This window comes from Condylura cristata, unplaced genomic scaffold (assembly GCF_000260355.1).
Source record: "Condylura cristata isolate star-nosed mole 26May11 unplaced genomic scaffold, ConCri1.0 scaffold00024, whole genome shotgun sequence".
In the NCBI taxonomy this organism is placed as follows: domain Eukaryota; kingdom Metazoa; phylum Chordata; class Mammalia; order Eulipotyphla; family Talpidae; genus Condylura; species Condylura cristata.
Window position 1 is genome coordinate 30,254,227 of NW_004567125.1, and position 21,941 is coordinate 30,276,167.

At 53.8% G+C, this 21,941-nt stretch overlaps 1 protein-coding gene across 3 annotated transcripts; it reads left to right on the forward strand.

Moving 5' to 3' along the window:
- The first annotated feature begins 447 nt into the window (after positions 1 to 447).
- Positions 448 to 17,759, forward strand: PDE4C (phosphodiesterase 4C, cAMP-specific). Of its 3 annotated transcripts, none has more exons than XM_012729263.1 (15): positions 448 to 1,016; positions 8,714 to 8,905; positions 9,413 to 9,449; positions 9,539 to 9,612; positions 9,839 to 9,891; positions 10,259 to 10,371; positions 10,455 to 10,548; positions 11,036 to 11,199; positions 11,338 to 11,436; positions 11,857 to 12,021; positions 12,102 to 12,201; positions 12,816 to 12,970; positions 14,807 to 14,929; positions 15,362 to 15,544; positions 15,981 to 17,759. In XM_012729263.1, exons 1-15 carry the CDS (start codon positions 769 to 771, stop codon positions 16,344 to 16,346), a joined length of 2,166 nt encoding a protein of 721 aa, XP_012584717.1. In that variant the 5' UTR covers positions 448 to 768; the 3' UTR covers positions 16,347 to 17,759. The 3 variants fall into 3 exon arrangements, with proteins under 3 accessions (XP_012584717.1, XP_012584718.1, XP_012584719.1); XM_012729264.1 differs by lacking the exon at positions 448 to 1,016 and adding an exon at positions 6,254 to 6,399; XM_012729265.1 differs by lacking the exon at positions 448 to 1,016 and adding an exon at positions 6,407 to 6,480.
- Positions 17,760 to 21,941: the final 4,182 nt, after the last annotated feature.

Here is a 21,941-nt window from a genome sequence, read left to right on the forward strand (position 1 = left end):
GTTTGTGTGTGTGTGTGTGTGTGTGTGTGTGTGTGTGTGTTCAGATCCCATCTGGGACCGAGCCACTAAGCCTACATTTCTGAGCTTGCGGGAGACACTGGACCTACCTCTGAAGATGAAAGCCCAGGTTACTACTCGAGACTCCTCCCTGTTGGTGTTAGTGGGAGGGTTGAGGACCCGCCGCGATTCAGCTTTCAGCACCTCCAGGGTGGACGGTGCCCTGGCATGGATGTGCTCCCATCCCCCATCTCTGCTTTCAGCACCAACAGGTCGCGGAGAGCTCCTCGCTGTCTCATCCATTCAAGACCCCTGAATCTATCTTCTTCCCTTTTAGCACTAGGGGAAAGAGAAAGCGCTTTGGGGCTTGGGGGTGTGTGTGAAAAGGGTGGAGCGGTCCCCTGAGGCCATCTCCCAGTTCTCCGTTTGGAAGTGACCGGAAGAGCAATTTCTACCTTCCCGTCAAGCACAAGTCTTGACCCTCTTTCGTCCAGCACCAGAGGGGACGGCAGATCCTTCCCAGCGCTGTCTCCAATCCGACCTTCAAGTTTTTCCTGCCCGGCTATCCTTCAGCTTTATCCCAGCACGAACAGCTCCTTGATATCAGCCCCCACCTTGAGACCCCGTATCTATTGTCTCCAGTCTCAGCACCCCGCTGAGGTCTTCTCCACCCCCACGACCCTAGCTGGACCTGGGCGCAGACACTCCTTGCTCCGGTGTCGGGGATAAGCTAAGGCGTGGTGCAGCTTCCTCACTCCTCTAATCCGGCGCATGGAGACCACGAGGGTTCAGGAAGGGGTGGAAATATTCAGTGAGCTGAGTTGTGCTCGCAGCCGCCAAGGCATATCGAGACCCCCGAAACATCTGTGGCGGCAGTCACGGCACCCCATCCGCATCCAGCAACGCTTTCACTCGGACCCGAAAAAGTCCGTGGACTGCAGCCACTCTGGCCCAGGCGGCACGTCGCGGCGGGAGCTTAAGAAGTCGCATTGCTCCTGGCCTTTGCCCTTCCTTAAGCGGTAGGTAGGCGGGGGCAGGGCAGGTCGCGGCGTGGGGCAGGGGCCGCGGTCCGCGGGTGCGGGCGGGACCTCTGCATCTGGATTGGGGCCGGCTCTTTGGCAGAAAGAGGGGCATTTATGTGGGGGAGAGCCGCACGGTAATAGTTTTAAGAGCCCTGTGGGTCTGTGCCATCCTGCGAATGCATGTGTGCTTGTGTGTGGTGATGAGCAGTGTGTGCTCTGGCTGGATGTGTGAATGCACACGGCCTGCTGGCTCTGCAGTCACTCGGTGTGTTGGGATGTGTGCCTGTGTACCCACAGGCTGGGGGGGGTGTCTCCCTCGTGGAGACTGAAGTGTGTGATTGGGAACGACTGTCCTCTCTGCCTCGTTTGGTCTCCAGGGTTCACAGGACCCTGAACTGTTCAAGAGTGTTTCTGTAATTTTTGGTAACTGCAAGCCTCTGAGGAGCCCTAGGGGTGGGTGGGGTGTGAGAGGTTCAGGGTGGTCTATCCCCAGTGCTGAGGGGCAGCACTTGCTGGCCTGCCCAGCCACACATAACACCCCCACCCCACCCTCTTGTCTCCTTCAGGAGAGGAAGCCTTGGGGAGCCTGAGCACAGAATGTTTCTTCCATATGAAAAAGGATGGGGTGTGGAGACAAAAATAAGGGGAGACAATCTCCTGTGTCTTATAAACTGGGTGGATGGGGATGTACATAGAGGGTTAGGAAGATGAGGGGAGTAAGACAGAGCAAGAAGAAAAACAGCACAGAGAATATGGGGCCTTTCAGTGGGTGCTTTACCTGCGGGGTCGTGGGTTGAGGGCCAAGGCGCAGAGGCCAGGAGCCCCGGGCCTCCTGTAGGCCAGACCTCCAGTCCCAGGTTTGAGGCCAGGCTTGGTGACCTTGGTGACCTCTGGAGCTTGGTTTTCTCCTGCCTTCATCCTTGGGCCTTCTGGGACCACTGCTTCATACTTGTTCCACCAGCCTAATACCCACCAGCAGCCCTGAAGGGCATCTGAGGAGGAATGGTAGAAGCTATTCCCAGGTGACCCTGAAGGCCCTTTGCCCTACTCCCCCACCTTAGCTTCTCCTGCCCCCCTTCTTGGTGACTCATGATTTTCCATCTTCAGAAAGAACAAACAGAAACTTGGTTTCAGCCCGTATGGGGGAGGTTGGGTACCCCATGTGACTCTGGAAGGCTGAGTGATGGATTGCATCCCTGTGAGCATGAGAATGTGTGTGTGTGTTGCTATGCAAATATGTACTAATGTGGGGTGGAGGGGTTCTGTCCTCAGGAGAGCTGTTTTTTTTTTTTTTATTTATTTATTCATACAGAACTGGAGTACAGGCCAGAGATGTGGAGGGTGATAGGATTCACCAGAGACAGAGTGGGGAGCAGAACAGGCAGATCAACGAAGTACACTGCTGAGGGGAGCAGCGGGCGGGTCAAGAGAGGTCTGCCTCGCCATGTGGTCACCTCCGGAGCAGGGGGGGATGGAACTCATGCGGAAGTGGCTTAAGCTTCTTAGTGCAGTGCAGTGCTTTAACCTGCTGCGCCAACAGGGAGGGTCGGGGAGAGCTGGTTTTAAGGCCAACCTACTGAATGCTCTTGAGCCTCAGCGTCATCTATGACATGCAAATATATCTCCATATTTCCTGTATCTTGTAGAGACCCTTGTGTGCTGGAACATTATCCTCCAATGTGGTCCTTCCTACTGCTCCCAGATTATATGACTCTGGAAGTGTCTGGCTATCTTGTTCATAAATCACTTTTATTTTTTTTAAGATTTATTTATTTATTTATACAGAACTGGGGTACAGGCCAGGGGTGCAGGGAGTGGTGAGAGGATTCACCAGAGACAGAGTGGGGAGCACAACAAGCAGATCAATGAAGTACACTGCTGAGGGGAGCAGCGGGCGGGCCAGGAGAGGTCTGCCACACCATATGGATCACTTCTGGGCCCGGGGATCGAACTCATGCTGAAGTGGTTTTAGCTTCTTAGTGCTGCGTTTACCTGCTGCGCCACCAGGAAGAGCCCCCAGAAAGCACTTTATTAAGCACTACTGTGTTCTGGGCTCCTTATTGAGGACACAGCCCAGGGGCAAGCAGGTGCACATAAGATCAATTTATAGTGACTAGAGGCAGCATTGTGGTGATGGGGAGAAACTGGGGTGCCAGGGGAGTCCACATGAAACTCCCGAGCAGAAGATATGGAAGGATTGTTTACAAGAACTGGTATCTAAGCTTACCCTTAAGAATCAAGAGAAGTCAGTGCCTCCCTGGTGGCCTAGGGATTAAGTCTCAGCACTATCACCACTATGGCCTGAGTTTTATCTCACCCATGGAGCTGACCCACATGGCGTGGCAGACCTCTCCTGACCCGCCTGCTGCTCCCCTCAGTAGTGTATTCTGTCAATCTGCCTGTTCTGCTCCCTACTCTGTCTCTGGTGAATCCTTTCACTCCCAGCACTGGCCTGAACCCCAGTTCTATCCAAAAAAAGAAGAAAGGAGAAGCAGGCCAGAAGGAATTCAGGGAAGAGTATGTCAAGCAGAAGAAACAGAATGTAAAAAGCCTTAGGCTCAAGAGAATTAGGTGGATGAGGAGTTGAACACAGTTCAGTGTGTCTGGAGGATGAGAGGGGAGATATTTTACAAGCTCTATTGAGCTCTGGGGATTGACCTCACACACTGTCACAGAAGTGGCAGGAGGCATATCTGGCTCTGTCCTCCAGGGCTGGTGACTGAGACAGACGCAGGTCAAAGGATCATGACAGGAAACTGTACCCATGACAGGAGGGAGCTCTGAGGACGTTTTCCCAATTGGTCAAGGAGGACTTCCTGGAGGAGTAATGCTCCAATTTTGACCCAAAAGATGAAAAGTCAGCATGGGAAGAACATTCAGACAAAGACATGGAGGAAATGAGCCCAGTAGCTTCAAGGAACAGCAAGCAGGGAAGATGGAGCTGGAGCAGAGTGAGCTAAGAGGAAGTGGGCAGGGAGGACATGGGTTGGGCAGCCATGCAGGGCTTCCGGGGAGGTATGGACACAGGGGCGAGGGGGCACTCACGAAAGGGGCTGGAGCAGGAGAGGCTGAGATCTGACTGCAGGGAATCCACCCACGTGACTTGGCGCCACCTTCCTCTCTGTCTTCCTTAGTCAACTGAGGACTTGGTTACATCACACCTCTCCTTCAGACCTTGATTTACTCACCTCAATATGGGTATAAGAGCACCCATAAGTCCCACCTTGCTGGAGCCTCCTGGTGGCAAAGTAAAAAATGGCCGGAGAAGGGACGCTCAATGGAGGAAAACAGGCGATGATTTGCTGGGTGCTGGGGTCATGCAGCGGGAGCAAGGTCAGGAGGGGGGTCCTCATGTCTCCGCCCTCAGCCCCTTACCAGGCTGGCTTTGGGGCCCTTTGAGTCAGGCTGCAATCTACGGCTTAGTATCGTCCATTCACAAAACTATTAATAATGCCTCAGTTAAGACTGTTAATAAAATATTTACAGTTGATTCTGTTAATGAAACATTAATGTTAAAACTATTATACAAGCATGCTAATGCTGCCTCTGGGGCTGGAGAGGGGATGGGAGCGCTCCAGCAGTGATGACCTCAGCCTCGCCATTCCTGGCTGTGACGTGGAGCAAAGACACCGTTTCACCAACTGAAAGGCGAGAGCAATAGTCTACATTCTGTAGAATTGTTCAGAAAGTTAAATGACTTTTATAACACAGGGCTTCACTCAGCGTCAGATGCTGAACACTGCATCCATTTATTTAGCCTTAACATCCCTCAGTTTCTCCTTGGGAACATGAGAGCCCCTCCCACAGAGCTAGAGCAGTGTCAAGGCTGCTTGGACTCTGGTCCAAAGGTTTCCACCAGGCTGATCCTGTCCCCCGGGGAATGCCTATAATTAGGTTCCCACATAGCAGCTACAGATGGTAGTTTCATCTTTGGGACAAGCCAGTGATTCTGGCTCCTACTAGGTGTCTAGCTGCAGTGCCGTGGGGGTCAAAGAGTTTCCCTGCCAGACACCAGAGACCCCCTCTCTTTTCCGGTCCCAGTGCGACTCTTCTCTGAGCCTCAGTCTTCTCACAGTGAGGACAAAAGAGTGACTGGATGTCCAGGATCTGGCCCCTGTGCTCCCTCAGACTCTTCCACTGAAGCCCTGGTTGTGTTGAATTGTAACTCACATTCTTCCAGGATTGCCAGGAATGTGAGGGCTCTTTTTCCAGGGCACACCAAACTGTGCAGTCCCAAGGGACCAAAACTCAGATATGTGTGTGTGTGTGTGTGTGTGTGTGTGTGTATGGTGAGGGGGGGCTAGTGTGCTAATTTCTGCCTGTGACGGGGATGTTCCAGGCCCTTCCTCCCTCCCCCCCAGACTTAGTTTCTTCTGTAGAGTGGGGCAGGTCAATCTTGACCCCCGCATCTGATATCGAGCCTGGACACCCCTGTCCCCCATCAGAGGCAAGGCCTCCCTTTCCAGGCACCTTAGGGTCCTTCCGGGAATGGGGAATGGGTAAGGCAGCTGAAGCTTCACAGGACGGAAGACCTGGCGGGAGTGAGTGCGGATGTTTGTCTGCTGGAGACAGCAAGAGAGGGGAAAGTCTCCAGAGACAGGGCCTGGGAAATGTCAAAGTGAGTGGGGGTATGTGGGGACATGTGGAAAAGGATCTGGAGAGAGGGCACTGGGTTCAAGCTGACTGCTGGCAATGAAGTCTCGTGTCAGTTAACACCTTGCTTCATGCCTTGGTTTCCCCAACTTGCAAAGGATGAACAGTTTGCAGTTTATGGGCAACAGTTCCTTGGTAGCTCCCTCAGTTTCTCCATTTGGAAAATGGGCAAAGAGAGATGGGAAACTCTGTGGTATATGACAGCCCCTCTGCAAACTCTGTGCCTGGTGACCCTCTCATAATGGGGGACACTTCCCCTTCTGACTTCCGCTTCTTTCTCTTCCACCAAGTTATCAGACTGGCAAGTGTACTAAAGGGGGACATCAGAGAGGGATGTGTTGTAAGATCCGGGTTCTGTGTCCCACGGGGGCCTCTCAAATTGTGGAAGCAGAGTGGCGTCCAAGTCTTTGCATCAATTTCCCCGTTCACCCCTGGCAGGGCCGTCTAGCAGCCGGTTAGCCTCGAGGAGGGGCCGAAGGGACCTCTGCTCCCTCCCCGCCGGCCCCGCCCCCCAGGCTGTACAGAAAAGGTTCCGCGCGGCAGGCGCTGGGCGCAGCCTCTAGCCGCCTGGCGCCTGGGTCATGCAGGGCCCCCCCGCGCCCGCCCCGGGCCCTGGGCCCAGCTCCCCCCGGGGCTCCCCGCGAGGTTCTCCTGGGCTCTACAGGAAGCTCCTGGTGAACCAGAGCATCCGCCTGCAGCGGCGCTTCACGGTGGCCCATCCGCTGTGGTGAGGCTACACCAAGGGCCTGGAGGGTTCGCGGGAACCGCCGACTGGAGGTGGGAAGGGCAGAGTCAGGGACACCTGGGGGTAGGTCGGGTCGGAGCGCGGACGCTCTGCCTCTCTGCTTTCTCTGTCCTGCTCTGTCTCCTGTCTATGTTTTCCCTTTGTAGTTGGTAACTGTCTCCATCTCCCTCTCCACATCTCCGTGTTTTCCTCCCCTCCTCTAAGGGATGCATGCCCTGGGGATCAGCCTTTTGTCCATTTGCAGATGTAGCTGGAGAGGACGGGCTGAAGCTCACGTCCCCTCCTGACCCTCGCTGGCTGGGGCTGGCTGGGGCCGGCTGGCTGACAGTCCTGGAGGAGCCTGATGGGGCAGATCACTCCTCCCTTGGTCTTGAGTCCCCACCCTCCCCGTGGTAGCACAGAGATGGCCCCAGGCCTCACACTAAGCCCTCTGTGTCTGTGAAGGAAGACTTGATTTGAAGTGGGTCTTCCAGGCTGGGGGTTCTCCATGTAAGAGGGCATGTTCCAGACTGCCATCTTGCCCAGCCCAGATAGGTTGCATCCTCCAAGTATTCTACCCAATACTCTGGGTTCGATTCTCACCCTTCAGGGAGCACCACAGGAAGGTGAAGCTGGATCAGAGGTGGGGTTTGTGGGTGCTGACTGTGTCTGGTGTTTCGAGCCCGGTTGTGCTGCATTTGCAGTCACTTGGTAATTCGTACTCCTTGCAAGTCTCAGAGACTGGAGGTCTTCTTTCCAACCTCACGTGGCCAGGCAGTGATAGTTGGGGGAGGGTGCAGTCTTGGCCATGGTCTCTGATGGTACTTGAGGGGTGACCCAGAGAATGCCCCTAGGGCACCAGACCTCCGCAAAGAGGTAGCTGAGGAGTCCTCTAGGGAGTTGGCATGGAGGGAAAGCCCTCAGGTACCCACTAGTGAGGTTGGAGGAGAACAGGTCCCTCCAGGTGCATACGGGTATTTACCTGTCCAACCAATGGACAGACGTGCGATTCCCACAGTCTGGGAACCTCGGTTGCGCCGCCCGCGTCATGGAACCACGACCTGACCCCGCTGCTAAGTTTAGAGTAGAAAGAAAAACAGCCTCCTCTGCGGTCTGAAAACCCCCGCCTAGATAGATCTTAACCCTCCGTGCCCGGTAGTTAGATTCGAACCCTGCACCTCCACCGAGTCAGTTTCCCCGTTTCTCCCCCACCCCCACTGCGGTCGCAGCGAGACCCCTGTTTGCAGCTTCTGGTCTGGCACCTATCTCGCCCGTGGATCGGGAGCAGAGTGACGTGGAGGGCTGGTCGATCGTCGCTTTTGTCCAGGAGTGTGCAGCGTTGAGCTGCTGGGGCCGGCTCGCGTCTCCGCTTCTCATGTCTGCCGCTTCTCAAAACCCGTGACCGACCGGCAGCCTCTTCCCAGCAGTTATCTCCTGCACCTCTGGGCTTGGCCCACGCCCCCTCCAACGTTTCTCTGACGTTTCCAAGGGGGAGGGACATTGATGCCCTATAATGAGGGTGTAGTTGGAGGGAGGGCCACGACCGAGAAAGCTGGGGGTGGGGGGCAGTTGGAAGTGGGGAGGGGGGTACATTGTAGGGAGGACTATACTCTGGGCAAAGGTTACTGCCAGGGCAAAAGGTCCGGGTGGACAATCAGGATGAAAATGTGGCAGGTAGCTGAGGATGGACCTCTCCCTCCACACCACACAAGTCCCCCCCCTCCCATGCCTCCCTTCTGCCCTGAACTGAGGGTGTGGTCAAACTACTGGGGTGAGGCCACAAGGCCTGGAGGAGGGACCAAGGGACTAACTTTGGGGAGGGAGCGGGGAGCGCCAGGCCTCTCCCTGCTATGGGGAACCTCTGAGCTTGCCAGACCTAGGGTTCCCTCCAAAGAGGAGAACCCGGGAACTTGTTTCCAGTCCTTTAATCCTACTCTGTAGCCTGGTCCCCAGTTTCTTTTTTGTAATATGGGTGCCCAGTTAACCAGCTAAAGTGCTGAGTAGTAGCCCCCAAAATGACCCTCGGGTATACCACACTCATATTACAGACAAGGCGATGGGCATCAGAGAGTGACTGACACCTACCCATGGTCACAGTCTCTTGGGGACAGATCTGAAACACACTTCCTGGGGGTACAGACTCAGAGGCAGAGGCCCTAAGTGTATGTGTGACTGTGAAGCAGGTGGACAAACTGAAGCTCCACTTGCCCAGCCCCTCCACACCCTATGTCCAGGGAATATATGACAATGGGGGTGCCACAACCCAGCCTCCACATGCCTGGACCCTCAGCTCTGATTATACTTCCTCTGCCTTCAGCTTTGACCTGGAAAATGGGCTTTCATGTGGGAGAAGCACCCTGGACCCTCAGGCTGGGCCTGGCCTCGGACGTGTTGCCCAAGCATCTGGCCAGCACAGTCAGCGTCGGGAATCCTTCCTGTACCGCTCGGACAGCGACTACGAACTCTCCCCCAAGGCGATGTCCCGGAACTCCTCAGTGGCCAGCGATCTGTGAGTGTGGTAGCGGGATAATGCCTTCCTTTACTCTATTAGCACATTTCCCTCAAGTGGCCGTTTGAAATGGACTTTGAAGTTTAAATAAGAGTTTGGTAGGCGGTCAGTCAGTCAAGCTTGCTGGGAACTATGCTCTGAGGCTTGACTTCAGGCTAGGCTGGGTGGCAGCACAGAAACATTAAAGCCAATTAGCAGCAACTGAATAAAAACCTTGATTTGAGCTCCCTGGTAGCCACAAAGAAAAGGGAACTACAACCACGTGTATCCTGCATCTACTAAGACCCTGCTAATCCTGGGACTCAGTTTCCTCATATGTGAGATGGGGATAAAGTGAAGTTTTCTGGTAAATTGGGTGAAGGGACTCCAGGGACCTGAAGAACACAGAAGTCCTGGGCAGAGAAAGTGCTCAGCTAAAGACATCATGGGGGTAAAAGTTGGTTATAGGAATGTGTGAGAGTTCTCCCCTGGCAACCCTTCCTGATGTTCTGTTCCCCTCTCCCCCAGACACGGAGAAGACATGATTGTGACACCCTTTGCCCAGGTGGGTGTCCTTTCCCTTTTCTTTATGAACCAAGCAGGAGGAACACATTCCCTTTTTTTTTTCAATGCTGCTCACCCCTCTGCTAACAGGTTCTGGCCAGTCTGCGGACAGTTCGGGGCAACCTAGCAGCTCTTGCTCACCTGCCAGGCCGCTGGGTAACAAAGTACGCAGAGGGCTGGGCGGGGACTGGGACTGCAGGGGGCGGGGCCTACAGAAGAGGTGGGCTAGGTGTGACGAGAAGGCGGAGGCCAGAGAACGGGTAAGCTGGGCAGGGCCTGGCCGAGAGTGTGACTGGCAACTCTATGCTGACTGGGTGAGGGCGGGGGCTGGAGGGCTGGAGGGCGGGGCCACTTGTTGAGGCAAGCTACCCTGAGTGGACTGTTCCTCAGGCAAGCATCCGTCGGCAATCCCCCAGCTGGCAGTCATCCCCCTCCTACTACAGGTAATGTGCCTGCTCCTACCTTCTCCCTCTCCTGCCACTTGGTGATAGCTAGGAACTTCCACAGTGACCTCCCCAGTGCAGCCCACGAATCCTTAGGTTGTGCTAAGGACTGCCCCCAATAAAAATCACTCTGCGATACAATCTTCCACACCCATGTTACAGATGGGGACATTGAGGCACAGAGAGGGACAGACACCTGTGTGCCCAGGTTACACAGTTACTTAGGGTTAGATCTGCAACTCAGATCCTGGGCTCCTGTGTGACCCCATTGGGAAGGGTTCCATGGTGCGGATGCAGACATGGCGGCATGAAGGGTGTGAAATTCCCAAGTGGGTGGGGCTGGCCCCCTGACCATCTCAGTCTCCAGAGGACACTGGGCAGAAGCTGGCTTTGGAGACTCTAGATGAGCTGGATTGGTGTCTGGATCAGCTGGAGACCCTGCAGACCCGGCGCTCGGTGGGGGAGATGGCTTCTACCAAGGTAAGGGGACAGAGAGCCTAAAGTACTCCATCCGGCCCTGCACACAGCACCCCCATCACCACTGTCTTCCCCTTCCTTGGCAGTTCAAACGGATGCTGAACCGGGAACTGACTCACCTGTCTGAAACCAGTCGCTCTGGGAACCAGGTTTCTGAGTATATATCCCGAACCTTCCTGGGTAAGCTGTGGTGGGTCATTGATTGTACTTTATAAAGGGAGAGAAAGAAAGACCCCAGACCTCAGACTGAGGAGGCAAGAGCCAGACACAGACACCCCCAGCCCCATGAGTCAGGACTGGACAGAGGGAGGCACAGAAGGAAATTCCAGGAGGAGGAGATTCAAGCTAGGGTTTTGAAGCATGAGTGGAAATTAGCCAAAGAAAAGCTGGAGAACCAAACAGTTTTCAAGAGAGAAAGCACATTGGGCTATTTGGGGGAAAACACTGAATCTCGGGTGCCCAGAGGCCAATAACCACTGAGAATAGCCATGGGGTGAGGGGAAGAGAGAGGGGAGTGGAGCTAAGACCAGACAGGGACTTGACGCGAAGCTTACTTTGATCCAGGGAAAAAGGAAATAAGGTGATCCTGAGACTCACCAAGGTCCTGGGTCCGAAGCCAGACAGGATGACTCTAGCAGGTGAATCACCTTCTCTCCCCCACCTGCAGACCAGCAGACCGAGGTGGAGCTGTCCAGGGTGACCCCCATGGCGCCCCCAAGGCCCATGTCCCAGATCAGTGGCCTGCATGGGCTCCCTCACAGCACCAGCCTCTCTGAAGCCCCTGTCCCACGCTTTGGGGTCCAGACCAACCAAGAGGGGCAACTGGCCAAGGTGGGTCCCCAGTTGGGATGCTGAGATGGAGTCGGAAGCTTAATGCAGGACCTGAAGGCTGGTGGGGATGATTGAAGGCTGGGGGGAAGGCTTCTGAGGAGTTGGGCTAGAATTCAAATCCAGTTCTTTTCATTTTAGGAACTGGAAGACACAAATAAGTGGGGGCTTGACGTGTTCAAGGTGGCAGAGCTAAGTGGAAACCGGCCTCTCACAGCCATCATCTTCAGCATCTTTCAGGTACGTCCCCTCCCCTCGGCTTCCAGTATCTCTGGGGTTTCCTTCACATCTTCCTTCCTCATGACCATGGGGAACACTCTAAATCCTCTCTGATGCCCTTGAATGAAACTATTTGAGCAGGGGATTGAAGGGTGAATAGGAGCTCACTATTGAGAAGTTCATGGTCAACAAGCCTCAGCTCTGGGCTCAGCCATGAAGAGACCCAATCAGGAGGGAACAGCTGAATACTTATCTCCACAGTCCTGTCAGGTCAGAGCTGGATAGAGACTGACGGGGTTCAGAGGGCAGGTAGGAAGGATGCCCTGGAAGAAGGGGCCTTTGACGGGTGGATAGCATAGGAGTTCAAGGGAGCAGGAGTAGGAACAGTGTGTGCTTCAGCCCCAAGGCCAGGGACCTGACTGGGGGTCTGTGATGAACCAGGAACGGGACCTGCTCAAGACCTTTCAGATCCCAGCGGACACACTTGTCACCTACCTGCTGACGCTGGAGAGTCACTACCATGCTGACGTGGCATACCACAACAGCATACACGCGGCTGATGTGGCCCAGTCAGCACATGTGCTCCTGGCCACACCTGCTCTGGAGGTACAGTCCTGGAGGCAGGAGGAGGGAGGTGCTGGCCATGGAGAACCTGTCCTCACCTCTCATGCCCTGCACCTGCTCAGGCGGTCTTCACAGACCTCGAAGTCCTGGCCACCATCTTTGCAAGTGCTATCCATGATGTGGATCATCCTGGCGTCTCCAACCAATTTCTCATTAACACCAGTGAGTCCAGGGTAGACCCCACCTCCACCTGCCAGTCATGTGCTCCCAGTCCCCTAGGTCTCTGCTCTGAGCCCAGTGTCCCTGTTTGGGAGATAACTTTGACGATCTTCCCCCCCTTGGGTGCTCCAGATACACAGTAGGCTCTCAGTAAGTGAGAGAATAACACACGTGGCAGAGCTGATCGGACCCACTGAGATTTTAAAGCACAATATCCTTTGAAGAACCTGAAAATCTCAGTCAACAAGCAAGTGTTTAATACCTCTGGTATTGTCTCTGTAGATCTGGGGATGAGTGAAGCCCTCTTAGTTCCATGACCCCAGAGTATAATAAGATGAAACTCAGTTGGTCATTTAACCAGTGCTCCTTTAGCATTTTCTCCTGCCCTACCAGGGTCCCAAGGAGCCCCCAGTCTCCCGAGATAGTCAAACACAATGACCCCAGCCCTTTAGAATTAGGTCAGGGCCAGGGGGAGACATGAGCTCCCAGCAGGCTTCCTGGAGGAAGGGACATAGAACTGGGGCTTCCCAGCATGAGTAGATGTTTGGCAAGGAAACCCACCTCTGGTGGAGTGGGTGGGGAGGGCAGGCCTTAAGGCTCTCCACTTCCCCCTCCAGACTCAGAGCTTGCACTCATGTACAATGATGCCTCTGTGCTGGAGAACCACCACCTGGCTGTGGGCTTCAAGCTGCTGCAGGCAGAGAACTGTGATATCTTCCAAAACCTCAGTGCCAAGCAGCGGCTGAGTCTGCGGAGGATGGTCATCGACATGGTAAGGCCTGAGTGATCAATGGGTATGATTGGTCTTGGCCTGCTGGGAGTTCAGGTGAAGTGGGGCATAGTCCCACTCTGAAACTGTGGCTCCTGGCCTGTAAACGGAGACAAAGACCATTCAAGCCCAGAAATGGGGTGGAGGGGCCTTTGATCATGCCGATCCTATCCTGGCTGCAATTCATGCACAAGTGATGTGAAAAATGAGTTTTTAGGGTTTCAAGTATAACTTTTCCTCACCATGAGTGTCTCATTTGATATTCTTCCGGTTGGGGGGCCCAGCATGTTTTTGGACCCTATGCTTCTATTATTCCTTTACTAAGTATTCATTGAGCACCTGTGGTGTGCAGGGCCTGTGCCAATGACCAAGACAGTTCTAGATTTATTAGATTTGTGGGGTGGGGATAGACAACATGGGAGCCCAGAAGCAGATTGTGTGGGGTATATAGAGCCGTGACGGAAGGGTTGTCAAGGTCGGGACAGGACAGCCGCCCAGAGGAGAACACTGACGCAGAGGGTGGGCCCCCACCCCCCTGGAGAGGAATTTCCAGGAGGGGAAACAGCATGTGGGAGGGGCTAGGAAGAAACTCTGAGTGAAAAGGAACTGAAAAATTGGTGAGGTGGAGGTAGGGCTTCAGGTGCTAGGCACCCCCAGGGGAAGCGTCACTTGAGGCTGATGGCACGTTTTCAGAGTTTTGAAGCTTTCTGTCTGATTTTGGAAAGCCACATGAGTCTGACCAAATGGATTTTTTTTCTTTAAAGATGTATTTATTCATACAGAACAGGGGTATGGGACAGAGGTGCAGGGGCAGTGAGAGGATTCACCAGAGACAGAGTGGGGAGCAGAACAGGCCGACTGACCAAGTACACCGCTGAGGGGAGCAGCGGGTGAGACAGGAGAGGTCTGCTGCCCCAAGGGTTCACCTCCTGGGCGGGGATCGAGTTCATGCGGAAGCTTAGCTTCTCAGTGCTGCGTTTTAACCCGCTGCGCTGCCACAAGGGTCCTGGTTAAGATTTTAAAAACAGGGCTGGCATTCCTTCCGAAAGACTGAAAGCGGCCTTTCCTGCTAGCTGGCAGGCTCAGGGCTATTTGGGGATCGTGCCATGTTAGATTCCTCCAGGTTTAAATTGCTTCTAGTGGCTCTGGTGGTCCCAGGGTCCCTCTGGACAAATGCCCATAAGACCTCCTGCCCCTGGCCCTCCCTGGTGGCGCAGCGGGTTAAAGCACAGCACTGAGAAGCTAAAGCCACTTCAGCATGAGTTCGATCCCCGCCTGCCCCAGCGGAGACCACATGGCAAGGCAGAACTCTCCTGATCCGCCCACTGCTCCCCTCAGCAGTGTACTTTGTCGATCTGCCTGTTCTGCTCCCCGCTCTGTCTCTGGTGAAGCCTCTCACCCTCCGCATCTCTGGCCTGTACCCCAGTTCTGTATGAATAAATAAATCTTAAAAACAAACAAATAAAAAAAACAACAAAAAAACCTCCTGCCCCTAGCCTTACTACCTCCCACTGGTCCTGTGCTCTCGTGCTCTCTTGCTCCAACCACAAGCACCTCCTCTCTGTCCTTGGCTCCTTGGCCCCAGGCAGTGTCTTCTGATGGGCCTCTGCCCTGCACTGAGACACCTCTCCCTTGGCCCCCAGGTTTAATCTCCTTCCCTGGGCCATGTCCCACATGTTCCCACATGACTCAGCCCTTCTTGTGAGCTGGGTCTCATTGTGTTCCCCCACTTCACAGGTAAGGACACTGAGCGCTGAGAGTCTGAGTAGGTGTGGCAGCTGGGAGGTGGGGGTGGCGGGGGGGACCCTCATGGCTATCATCCTGCCTCGCTTGCCCCAGGTGCTAGCCACCGACATGTCCAAGCACATGAACCTGCTGGCTGACCTCAAGACCATGGTGGAGACCAAGAAGGTGACAAGCCTAGGAGTCCTGATGTTGGACAACTACTCTGACCGCATTCAAGTATGTGGCTGGTGGGCAGGACCTTGCTTCCAAGACTTTACAGGCAATGACCAGAACACATTCTGGAAAATGCATCATTAGGGGATTTCATCACTGTGCAAAAGTTGCAGGGTGTAATTACGTCGCCCTAGATGGTGTGCCTACGGCACAGCTATATATGGTACCGCTTATTGGGGCCATGTTTACGTGGTCCTTCCTTCATGGTTAAGCAAAGCATGACTATATTTAGCTGCTCTGATGAAACACTGATTATGCCGCACTTGAAATGGAGACACTAAAAAGTTGGGTGCCCGTGTCTCTCCTTCCCCTCCCAGGTCTTTGCTTTCCCACCTGTGAGATGGGTGTCCCCAGGGTATCCCTCTGGTTTGGGAAGGGTGGGTACTAGGCCAGGGGTGACCCAACCCAAGCCCCCCTGAGCCTTGGTCTCCCCAGGTCCTGCAGAACTTGGTTCACTGTGCCGACCTGAGCAACCCCACAAAACCGCTGCCCCTGTACCGCCAGTGGACAGACCGCATCATGGCCGAGTTCTTCCAGCAGGGTGACCGCGAGCGTGAGTCAGGCCTGGACATCAGCCCCATGTGTGACAAGCACACAGCTTCAGTGGAGAAGTCCCAGGTCTGAGGGAGACTGAGTGAAGCTGGCAGCATTGGGGGTAGGGAAGGGAAGGAGTGGCAGAGCCAACCCCTGAGTCCTGACTTGATCCCTCCGGGGAGGGGGGGGGAGCGTGGCCTAAGGTGTGCACCATGCAGTTAGGCTTGGGAAGCATTCTACCTGGGTAAAGGGAGAGGGATCTGCACTAGTGAGGGCTGGAAATACCTTCTAGGTGATGTGTGGGACCCTGCAGGGCTTCCCTTAGGAGGTGCAGAAGAGGCTTCTTAGAGGAAGAATTATTTGAAGAGGGCTTTAAAGGAGGAGTAGGAATTGGGAAACGGCATTCCAGGCAGAGGGAACTACTGGGCAGAGGCCTAAAGGCTGGGCTGGTTCTAGGCAGCCAGTAGCATGGTGATTCACCGCACCACCTCCCCGTCACTCCCTCTCTCTCACCCCACAGGTGGGTTTCATTGATTACATTGCCCACCCTCTGTGGGAGACATGGGCTGATCTGGTCCACCCAGACGCACAGGACCTGCTGGACACGCTGGAAGACAACCGAGAGTGGTACCAGAGCAAGATCCCCCGCAGCCCTGTTGACCCCACCGGCCCTGAGCGGAGTGGCCCTGACAGGTTCCAATTTGAGCTGACTCTGGAGGAGGCTGAAGAAGAGGAGGAGGAAGAGGAGGGAACACTGGACTGTGGGGTCTCAGAGTCACCTGACACTGAGCTCCTGTCCCCTGAGGTCAGACTAGACCCTGGGACTCCACAGCCGGACAGTCAGAGGACTGTGGGTCAGGCCTGCGTGGACCACAGGGAAATGTGATAGCTGAATCCTTTGGCACCTAATGGCCCCTGGTGGGTGGGTGGACCTTCCAGGAAGAGGTCCACCTCTTCCCAGGTAATCCCTGCTTTGTCTTTCCCATCTGTCCAGGGAGATAACCAAGCTTTTAGTTAGGCAGGTATCAGGGTTAAATAGGGGCCACTGAGCTGGGGTCCACGCTGACCCCAAGCTGACTCAGAACTTGCAAGTTTCTTTAAGGACCCTTGGATCGCCCTTTCCGGACTTGTACACCAGGTCTGGAAACGGTGTTTTCCAGGCCCCTTGTCACTCTCTCCAGTGGTTACTCTCGAACCACGTCCAGCACTTACTCTTCACTCTTATCAGAGGCTGTATTCCAGGCCTGTGCCTGCTCTGTGTCCTAGGGTAGCCCTGTGCAAGGGTTAGGGAACTGACGCTGAGAGATCCCCTCTGCAGGTGCCTCCCCTTCATCTGCCAGGTAGATACAAGAGAGGAGGACCCGTGAACAGAGGAATTCTCACCACTAAAACATTCAGATCAGCTATGCTGGGGGCAGATGTGGATATCTGTGTCTGGGTCATTTCTGAAGACTGATTCAGCCTGCTACCGCTATGAACAGGGTGCTGCTTCAAAGTGCTATGGCCTCTGCCTTTAGCATCTCTGGGTGAATTGCTGGGTCCCCCCAGTCACTTTCTTCTTTATGTAGAAACACAGCAATCACAGCATTGCCCCTCCAAGATGTGGTATGACTCTGAGGACGCCTATTAAGGAGGACTCTTGCCTGTCACAGCCTTTTCTGGGCCTCATTTTCCCTCTGTGGCCTGACCCTGGTCTTTGGTTGGGAGGTGGTGGTATCTGACCTCCCTGAAATAACTTAGACATTGGGGACATTAGCTGTTTCTCTGAGGTTAAATAAACCCTATTATCCTAAAGTAGTACCATGCCCATTTCATGGATGGGAAAACTAAAGCACAGGAAGGTTGTTTCATGCTCCACGCCACTTCTTGCCGGACATTAGCACTGGGGCTCCGTGGCAGAGGGGGGTATGGTGGGGAGGTGGTGAATTCAGGGTTCCTCCATGTCATCTGGGAGGGGAGGGGCTCACCTCACATGTGGCAGTACATGTGGCTCCTCACTCACGTTTCAGCCCCATTCCCACCCTGGACACCTCGGTATGTCCCCCTCCTCCCTCCTGTGTGCCCGAAAGTGTGTACGTGACAGGCCATACAGCATCCTTGCTTCCAGAGAGCAGCTGGTTTCATTCATTAACAACTATGTTCTGTGGTTAATTCATCATCACAACACAAATTCCACAAAAAGAAAATTAAAAGTCATCAGGGTCATGAACTTGGTGCTTTTACAGCCAGACTTTTAAAGGGCAAGATTTGGGTTGTTTGTTTGTTTGTTTTTCTCATTTATAACCTCCCTTCCTTTACAAGTAATATATGTTCACTGTAGGTACTTTGGAAATAATAGAAACATAAAGAATATAAAATTCTGTTATAATCTTGCACATAGATCATCTGCCTTCAACATTTCATCTTACTTCCCTCCAGTTTTTTTTTTTTTAAAGATTTATTCACCTGTGCATACAGAACTGGGGTACAAGCCAGAGGCTCAGGGGCGGTGAGAGGCTTCACCAGAGACAGAGTGGGGAGCAGAACAGGCAGATCGACTAAGTACACTGCTGAGGGAGCAGCAGGCGGGCCAGGAGAGGTCTGGCTCGCCATGTGGTCTCCTAGGGCAGGCGGTAGGCGGGAATCGAACTCCTGCGGAAGTGGCTTCAGATTCTCAGTGCTGTGCTTTAACCTGCTGCGCCACTAGGGAGGGCCTCCCTCCAGTGTTTTATTTGGTCCCCCTGTCCCCCTTATTGCATGCACCCCCCTGCTGGCTGAAAAAGGGCTGGTTCTCCATCATTAGTGAGTTCCAGCCTCAAGCCTTTGCCGGTGCTGTACCCTCCCCCTGGAGCAACGTTGCCCCGCCTCTCTGTGTCGTGGCTCCTTCACCAGAGCCATCATCCCTCTATCCATCCGTGCAGCCATCCGCCACCTCCACTGTCACAGGGCACCTACTGTAGTCACAGGTCTAGAGGGGGCAGTTCTAGACCTCTGCCTCTCGCAGCTCACCGTTGGCTAGTGGGTAAGCAATTCAGCAGCAGCATTTTTGTGGGGAGTGTGTGAGGGAGGAGAGATGGTGACAAGATTGAAGTGACACGATTTAAGTCAGGACTTCTGGAAGATGGATATTGATGAAGACCCAAAGGGAAAGAAGGAGTCGGGGGGAGGGTGGGGGGCAGGGCCCCTCTAGGTAGAGGAAATAACCCTGCAAAGGCCTTGTAGAGCTTCAGGGTTGGAATCAGAGGAGGGTGCAGAAGACTGGAGAAAGAGGAAAAAGGGTGCTGGGGGAGGGGTGAGTGGATTTTATTATCCTGAATGGATGAGACTTGAGAGGGTTTAGGTCCTTCTCCCACCTGGGTCTGTCTTCCTCCTTCAGCCATTCCTAATTCTAAGTTGAATCTTGATTCTTAACAATAAAGGTATCCTATTATTTTTGCTTTAAATTACAAATTCCTCTGTACAGAAGCTAGCGCACAGGGCTGCGTCCTGCCCCCTGAAAGGAAAAGGCGGAAAGGAGGGACGGACGCCATGAGTCTGTTCACCAGGAAGCAAAATTTTATTTCAGAGCTGAGCTTATATGTACATCAGGGGTGGTGTGTCGAGTGCCCATTGGCCGGGCCACAGTCAGGCGGGAGAGTCAGGCGGGAAGTGTGACGGAAGAGTAGCCGAGAGGAAAAGAACCAATAGGTGGGATGGACTAGGCCCATGGCCATATATGGCGGTGGGGGGAGGACAGGCTCGGTTTTAGGCTTGGGTGGTATCCTTCATTCCCCAGTCTTTGTTTTGGGAGAAGGGCATCGATCAGTCTGGCTACTTCCTGCTGATTGGGGTCGTAGACCTGGGAGGGGGTGAGTGAAGGGCCGCCTGTGCCATCCTTACGAACTGGCCTCGAGGGATATGGCCGGGTGTGGGAGGGAGTAAGGAACGTATGTGTTCTGAAAAAATAGTTATTTGTGTGGGGGTAAGGTTATAGAAGCTTCCTTGGAGCCATCGGTCGGCAACGATGTCATTACACCATTCTTGGGGCGTGATAACAACCGGATCGGGTAGGAACCAGCTGTGATAAGGGCGGTGATGAAAATGTGGATTGTCGACATGGTCGGTGTTAAGGGGCTGGTAATGACGGTATTGTCTGAGAAAGAGCTGGTGAAAATTGTTAGTAGCCTGTTGTACGGTCTGACGGGTGAAGGTTATGATGTGGGTGACAATACCAGGGCCAATGGTGACAAGAAGTAAGAGGATTATTAGTGGTCCGGCCAGGGCAGATCATAAAGTGGTCAACCAGGGAGAATGATTGAACAGTGACTCAAACCAATTCTTCCCAGCCTCTCTCTCTCTTGTGGCGTTCTACGCCTTCCCTAAGTTTGGCCATAGAGTCGCGAACCACTCCCGTGTGATCAGCATAAAAGCAACATTCCTCCCCCAGTGCGGCACAGAGTCCCCCACTTTTGAGAAAGAGTAAGTCCAGCCCCCTACAGTTTCGAAGGACAACTTCTGATAAAGAAGTAAGGTGGCTAATGGATTTTTCAATGCGATCTAAGTCTTCATCTATAGCCGCTCGAAGGGACATGAGGCCTGAGTGTTGGGTGGCCAGGGAAGCGATGCCGGTGCTTGTCCCTGCCAGTCCCAGGCCAAATAAGGTCGCGATAGTGAGGGCAGAGATAGATTCTCTTTTTTGGAGGCGATTAGCAGCCCCAAAAGACGGGCCGTCGGCTGCCGAGTGATAAAGAATTCTGGGGACAACAACGGTTAGGCAAAATTCGTGAGATGCATTGAATATAGAGCCGGCCAGGGGGGGAGTGAGTCCGGATCGTGAACATAACCACCAGGCCCCCCTCGTTGGAGTGAGCCAATGAGAAGCGTTCCAAGATTGTGTTTGGATAAAAGAGGTGCATATGTCTTTGTTATTTGTGGGGGCAGTGCCCACACAGGTTCCCTTGCCGCTGACCTGAGTCATGGTTACTCCTGTGATTCTCGCTCCCCACCCCGTGGTCGGGGCGGTGGTGTTTAGAGTAATGGAAGCATTAATGCCCACAGCCTCGTAAAACAGGGGCTTGGGGCTGTAGCAGAGCCAGCAAGCGGTAGTGAGGTTAGGAGCGGTTTTGTTGAGGGTTAGAAAAGTGGCCTTCAGTATTTTTTCCAGGGGTCCCCAAAGTTAGGGGAGTGTGAGATGTTAGCGGAGCCTGGGTTAAAGGACCATTGGAAATGTTTAAGGGGGCAGGTGAGCCGGAAGGTGAGGGGGACAGCTGAGGCGGTGGAGGTGCCGGAGGTACCTGAGGTGCCAGAGCATGGTCAGGGCCCACAGTGTGTATGCTAGTTGGTTCCATCCTTAAAAGGAGTTGGAGGATTTTACCATGCCAAGGCCGCTGGTAGAGCATTTTACCCCAGTTTAGTCCATTTACTCATCGTTTCTCGCTTTTACCTTTTTGGGTGAAAGAGATTTTAATTAGGGTACTGTCACGGTCAATCTGGACCCTACGCCCTCACTGTTCATTATATGGTTGGGCGAAGCTCATAGAAATCAGGTCACTAGAGACCGACCAGTGCCGTACCCCATCACTGGTATCTACACAACCCCATGAGGCGCAATAGAGGGCCGGTAGTCCCCCGCACCTCTGGCTGTTGGATTGATAGCCGGGACACGTAAAGAACCCGTTCCTGTGCATAGTCAATGCGCTTGCCATTCATTTCCCTCTCCTGTGAACCCTGAAGGGCCATGCCATGCTTTTTCAAGATTGAAGTACAGGTCGGGAAAACATGTCCATTTAGGGCTATCTGGACAGGTCGTCAAGTTCCATTCCTCGTAGCTTTCCCCACTCCGGAGGATCCAGGTTTGTTTATAAGGCTGATGGTCGTAGTCTCCCCAGATTGTCGGGAGACTAAGTGTGGTGAGCGTTAAAAGGAGTGATTGGAGGGAGAATGGCATTTTGGGCTTGCTGAGATACGTATTTTAAGGGGGTCCGTGGGGTGGGGAGTTACTTGGTATTCGGGAGTGTCAGTGTTAATGTGAGAATCGGGCTTGGTCTGTGGGTCGGAGGGTGCCGGCTTGAGTCTAGAGATGTGAATCCAGGGTGGCAGTTTAGTTTTTGAGAGAGATTTTAGCAGCGGTTGGCGTACAGAGGACCACTGGGAAAGGCCCTTTCCATACAGGGGTGAGAGGCGGTCTTTCTTCAGGTGGTCTGTAAAAGACAAGTTGTCCCGGGAGTAGAGACAGGGAATTAGACTCATTGACCGGGTCGGACAAGAGCCAATCTTGGTGTTTCCAGAGCTCTTGGCGCAGATGAAAAAGTAAGGGCAGGACAGCAATGGAAGGGATGGTAGACTGTGGTTGGATGCCTGGGGGGACGAAAGGCCTGCCATACATTATTTCAAAAGGGGACAGTAGGGTAGGCTTTTTTGGGAGTGCTCGACCTGGAGTAGGGCCAAGGGCAAAAGGCGTGTCCAATCAAGGTGAAGTTCCAGGGTGAGTTTAGTGAGAATGTTTTTTTTTTTTTAAAGATTT

Excerpts from the sequence above, each read along its gene's own strand:
- PDE4C (XM_012729263.1), top strand. The coding sequence starts at position 769 with ATGGAGACCACGAGGGTTCAGGAAGGGGTGGAAATATTCAGTGAGCTG. Across the intron at positions 1,017-8,713 it reads CCTTTGCCCTTCCTTAAGCG|CTTTGACCTGGAAAATGGGC; the intron begins GTAGGTAGGCGG and ends CTCTGCCTTCAG. Across the intron at positions 11,437-11,856 it reads TCATCTTCAGCATCTTTCAG|GAACGGGACCTGCTCAAGAC; the intron begins GTACGTCCCCTC and ends GTGATGAACCAG.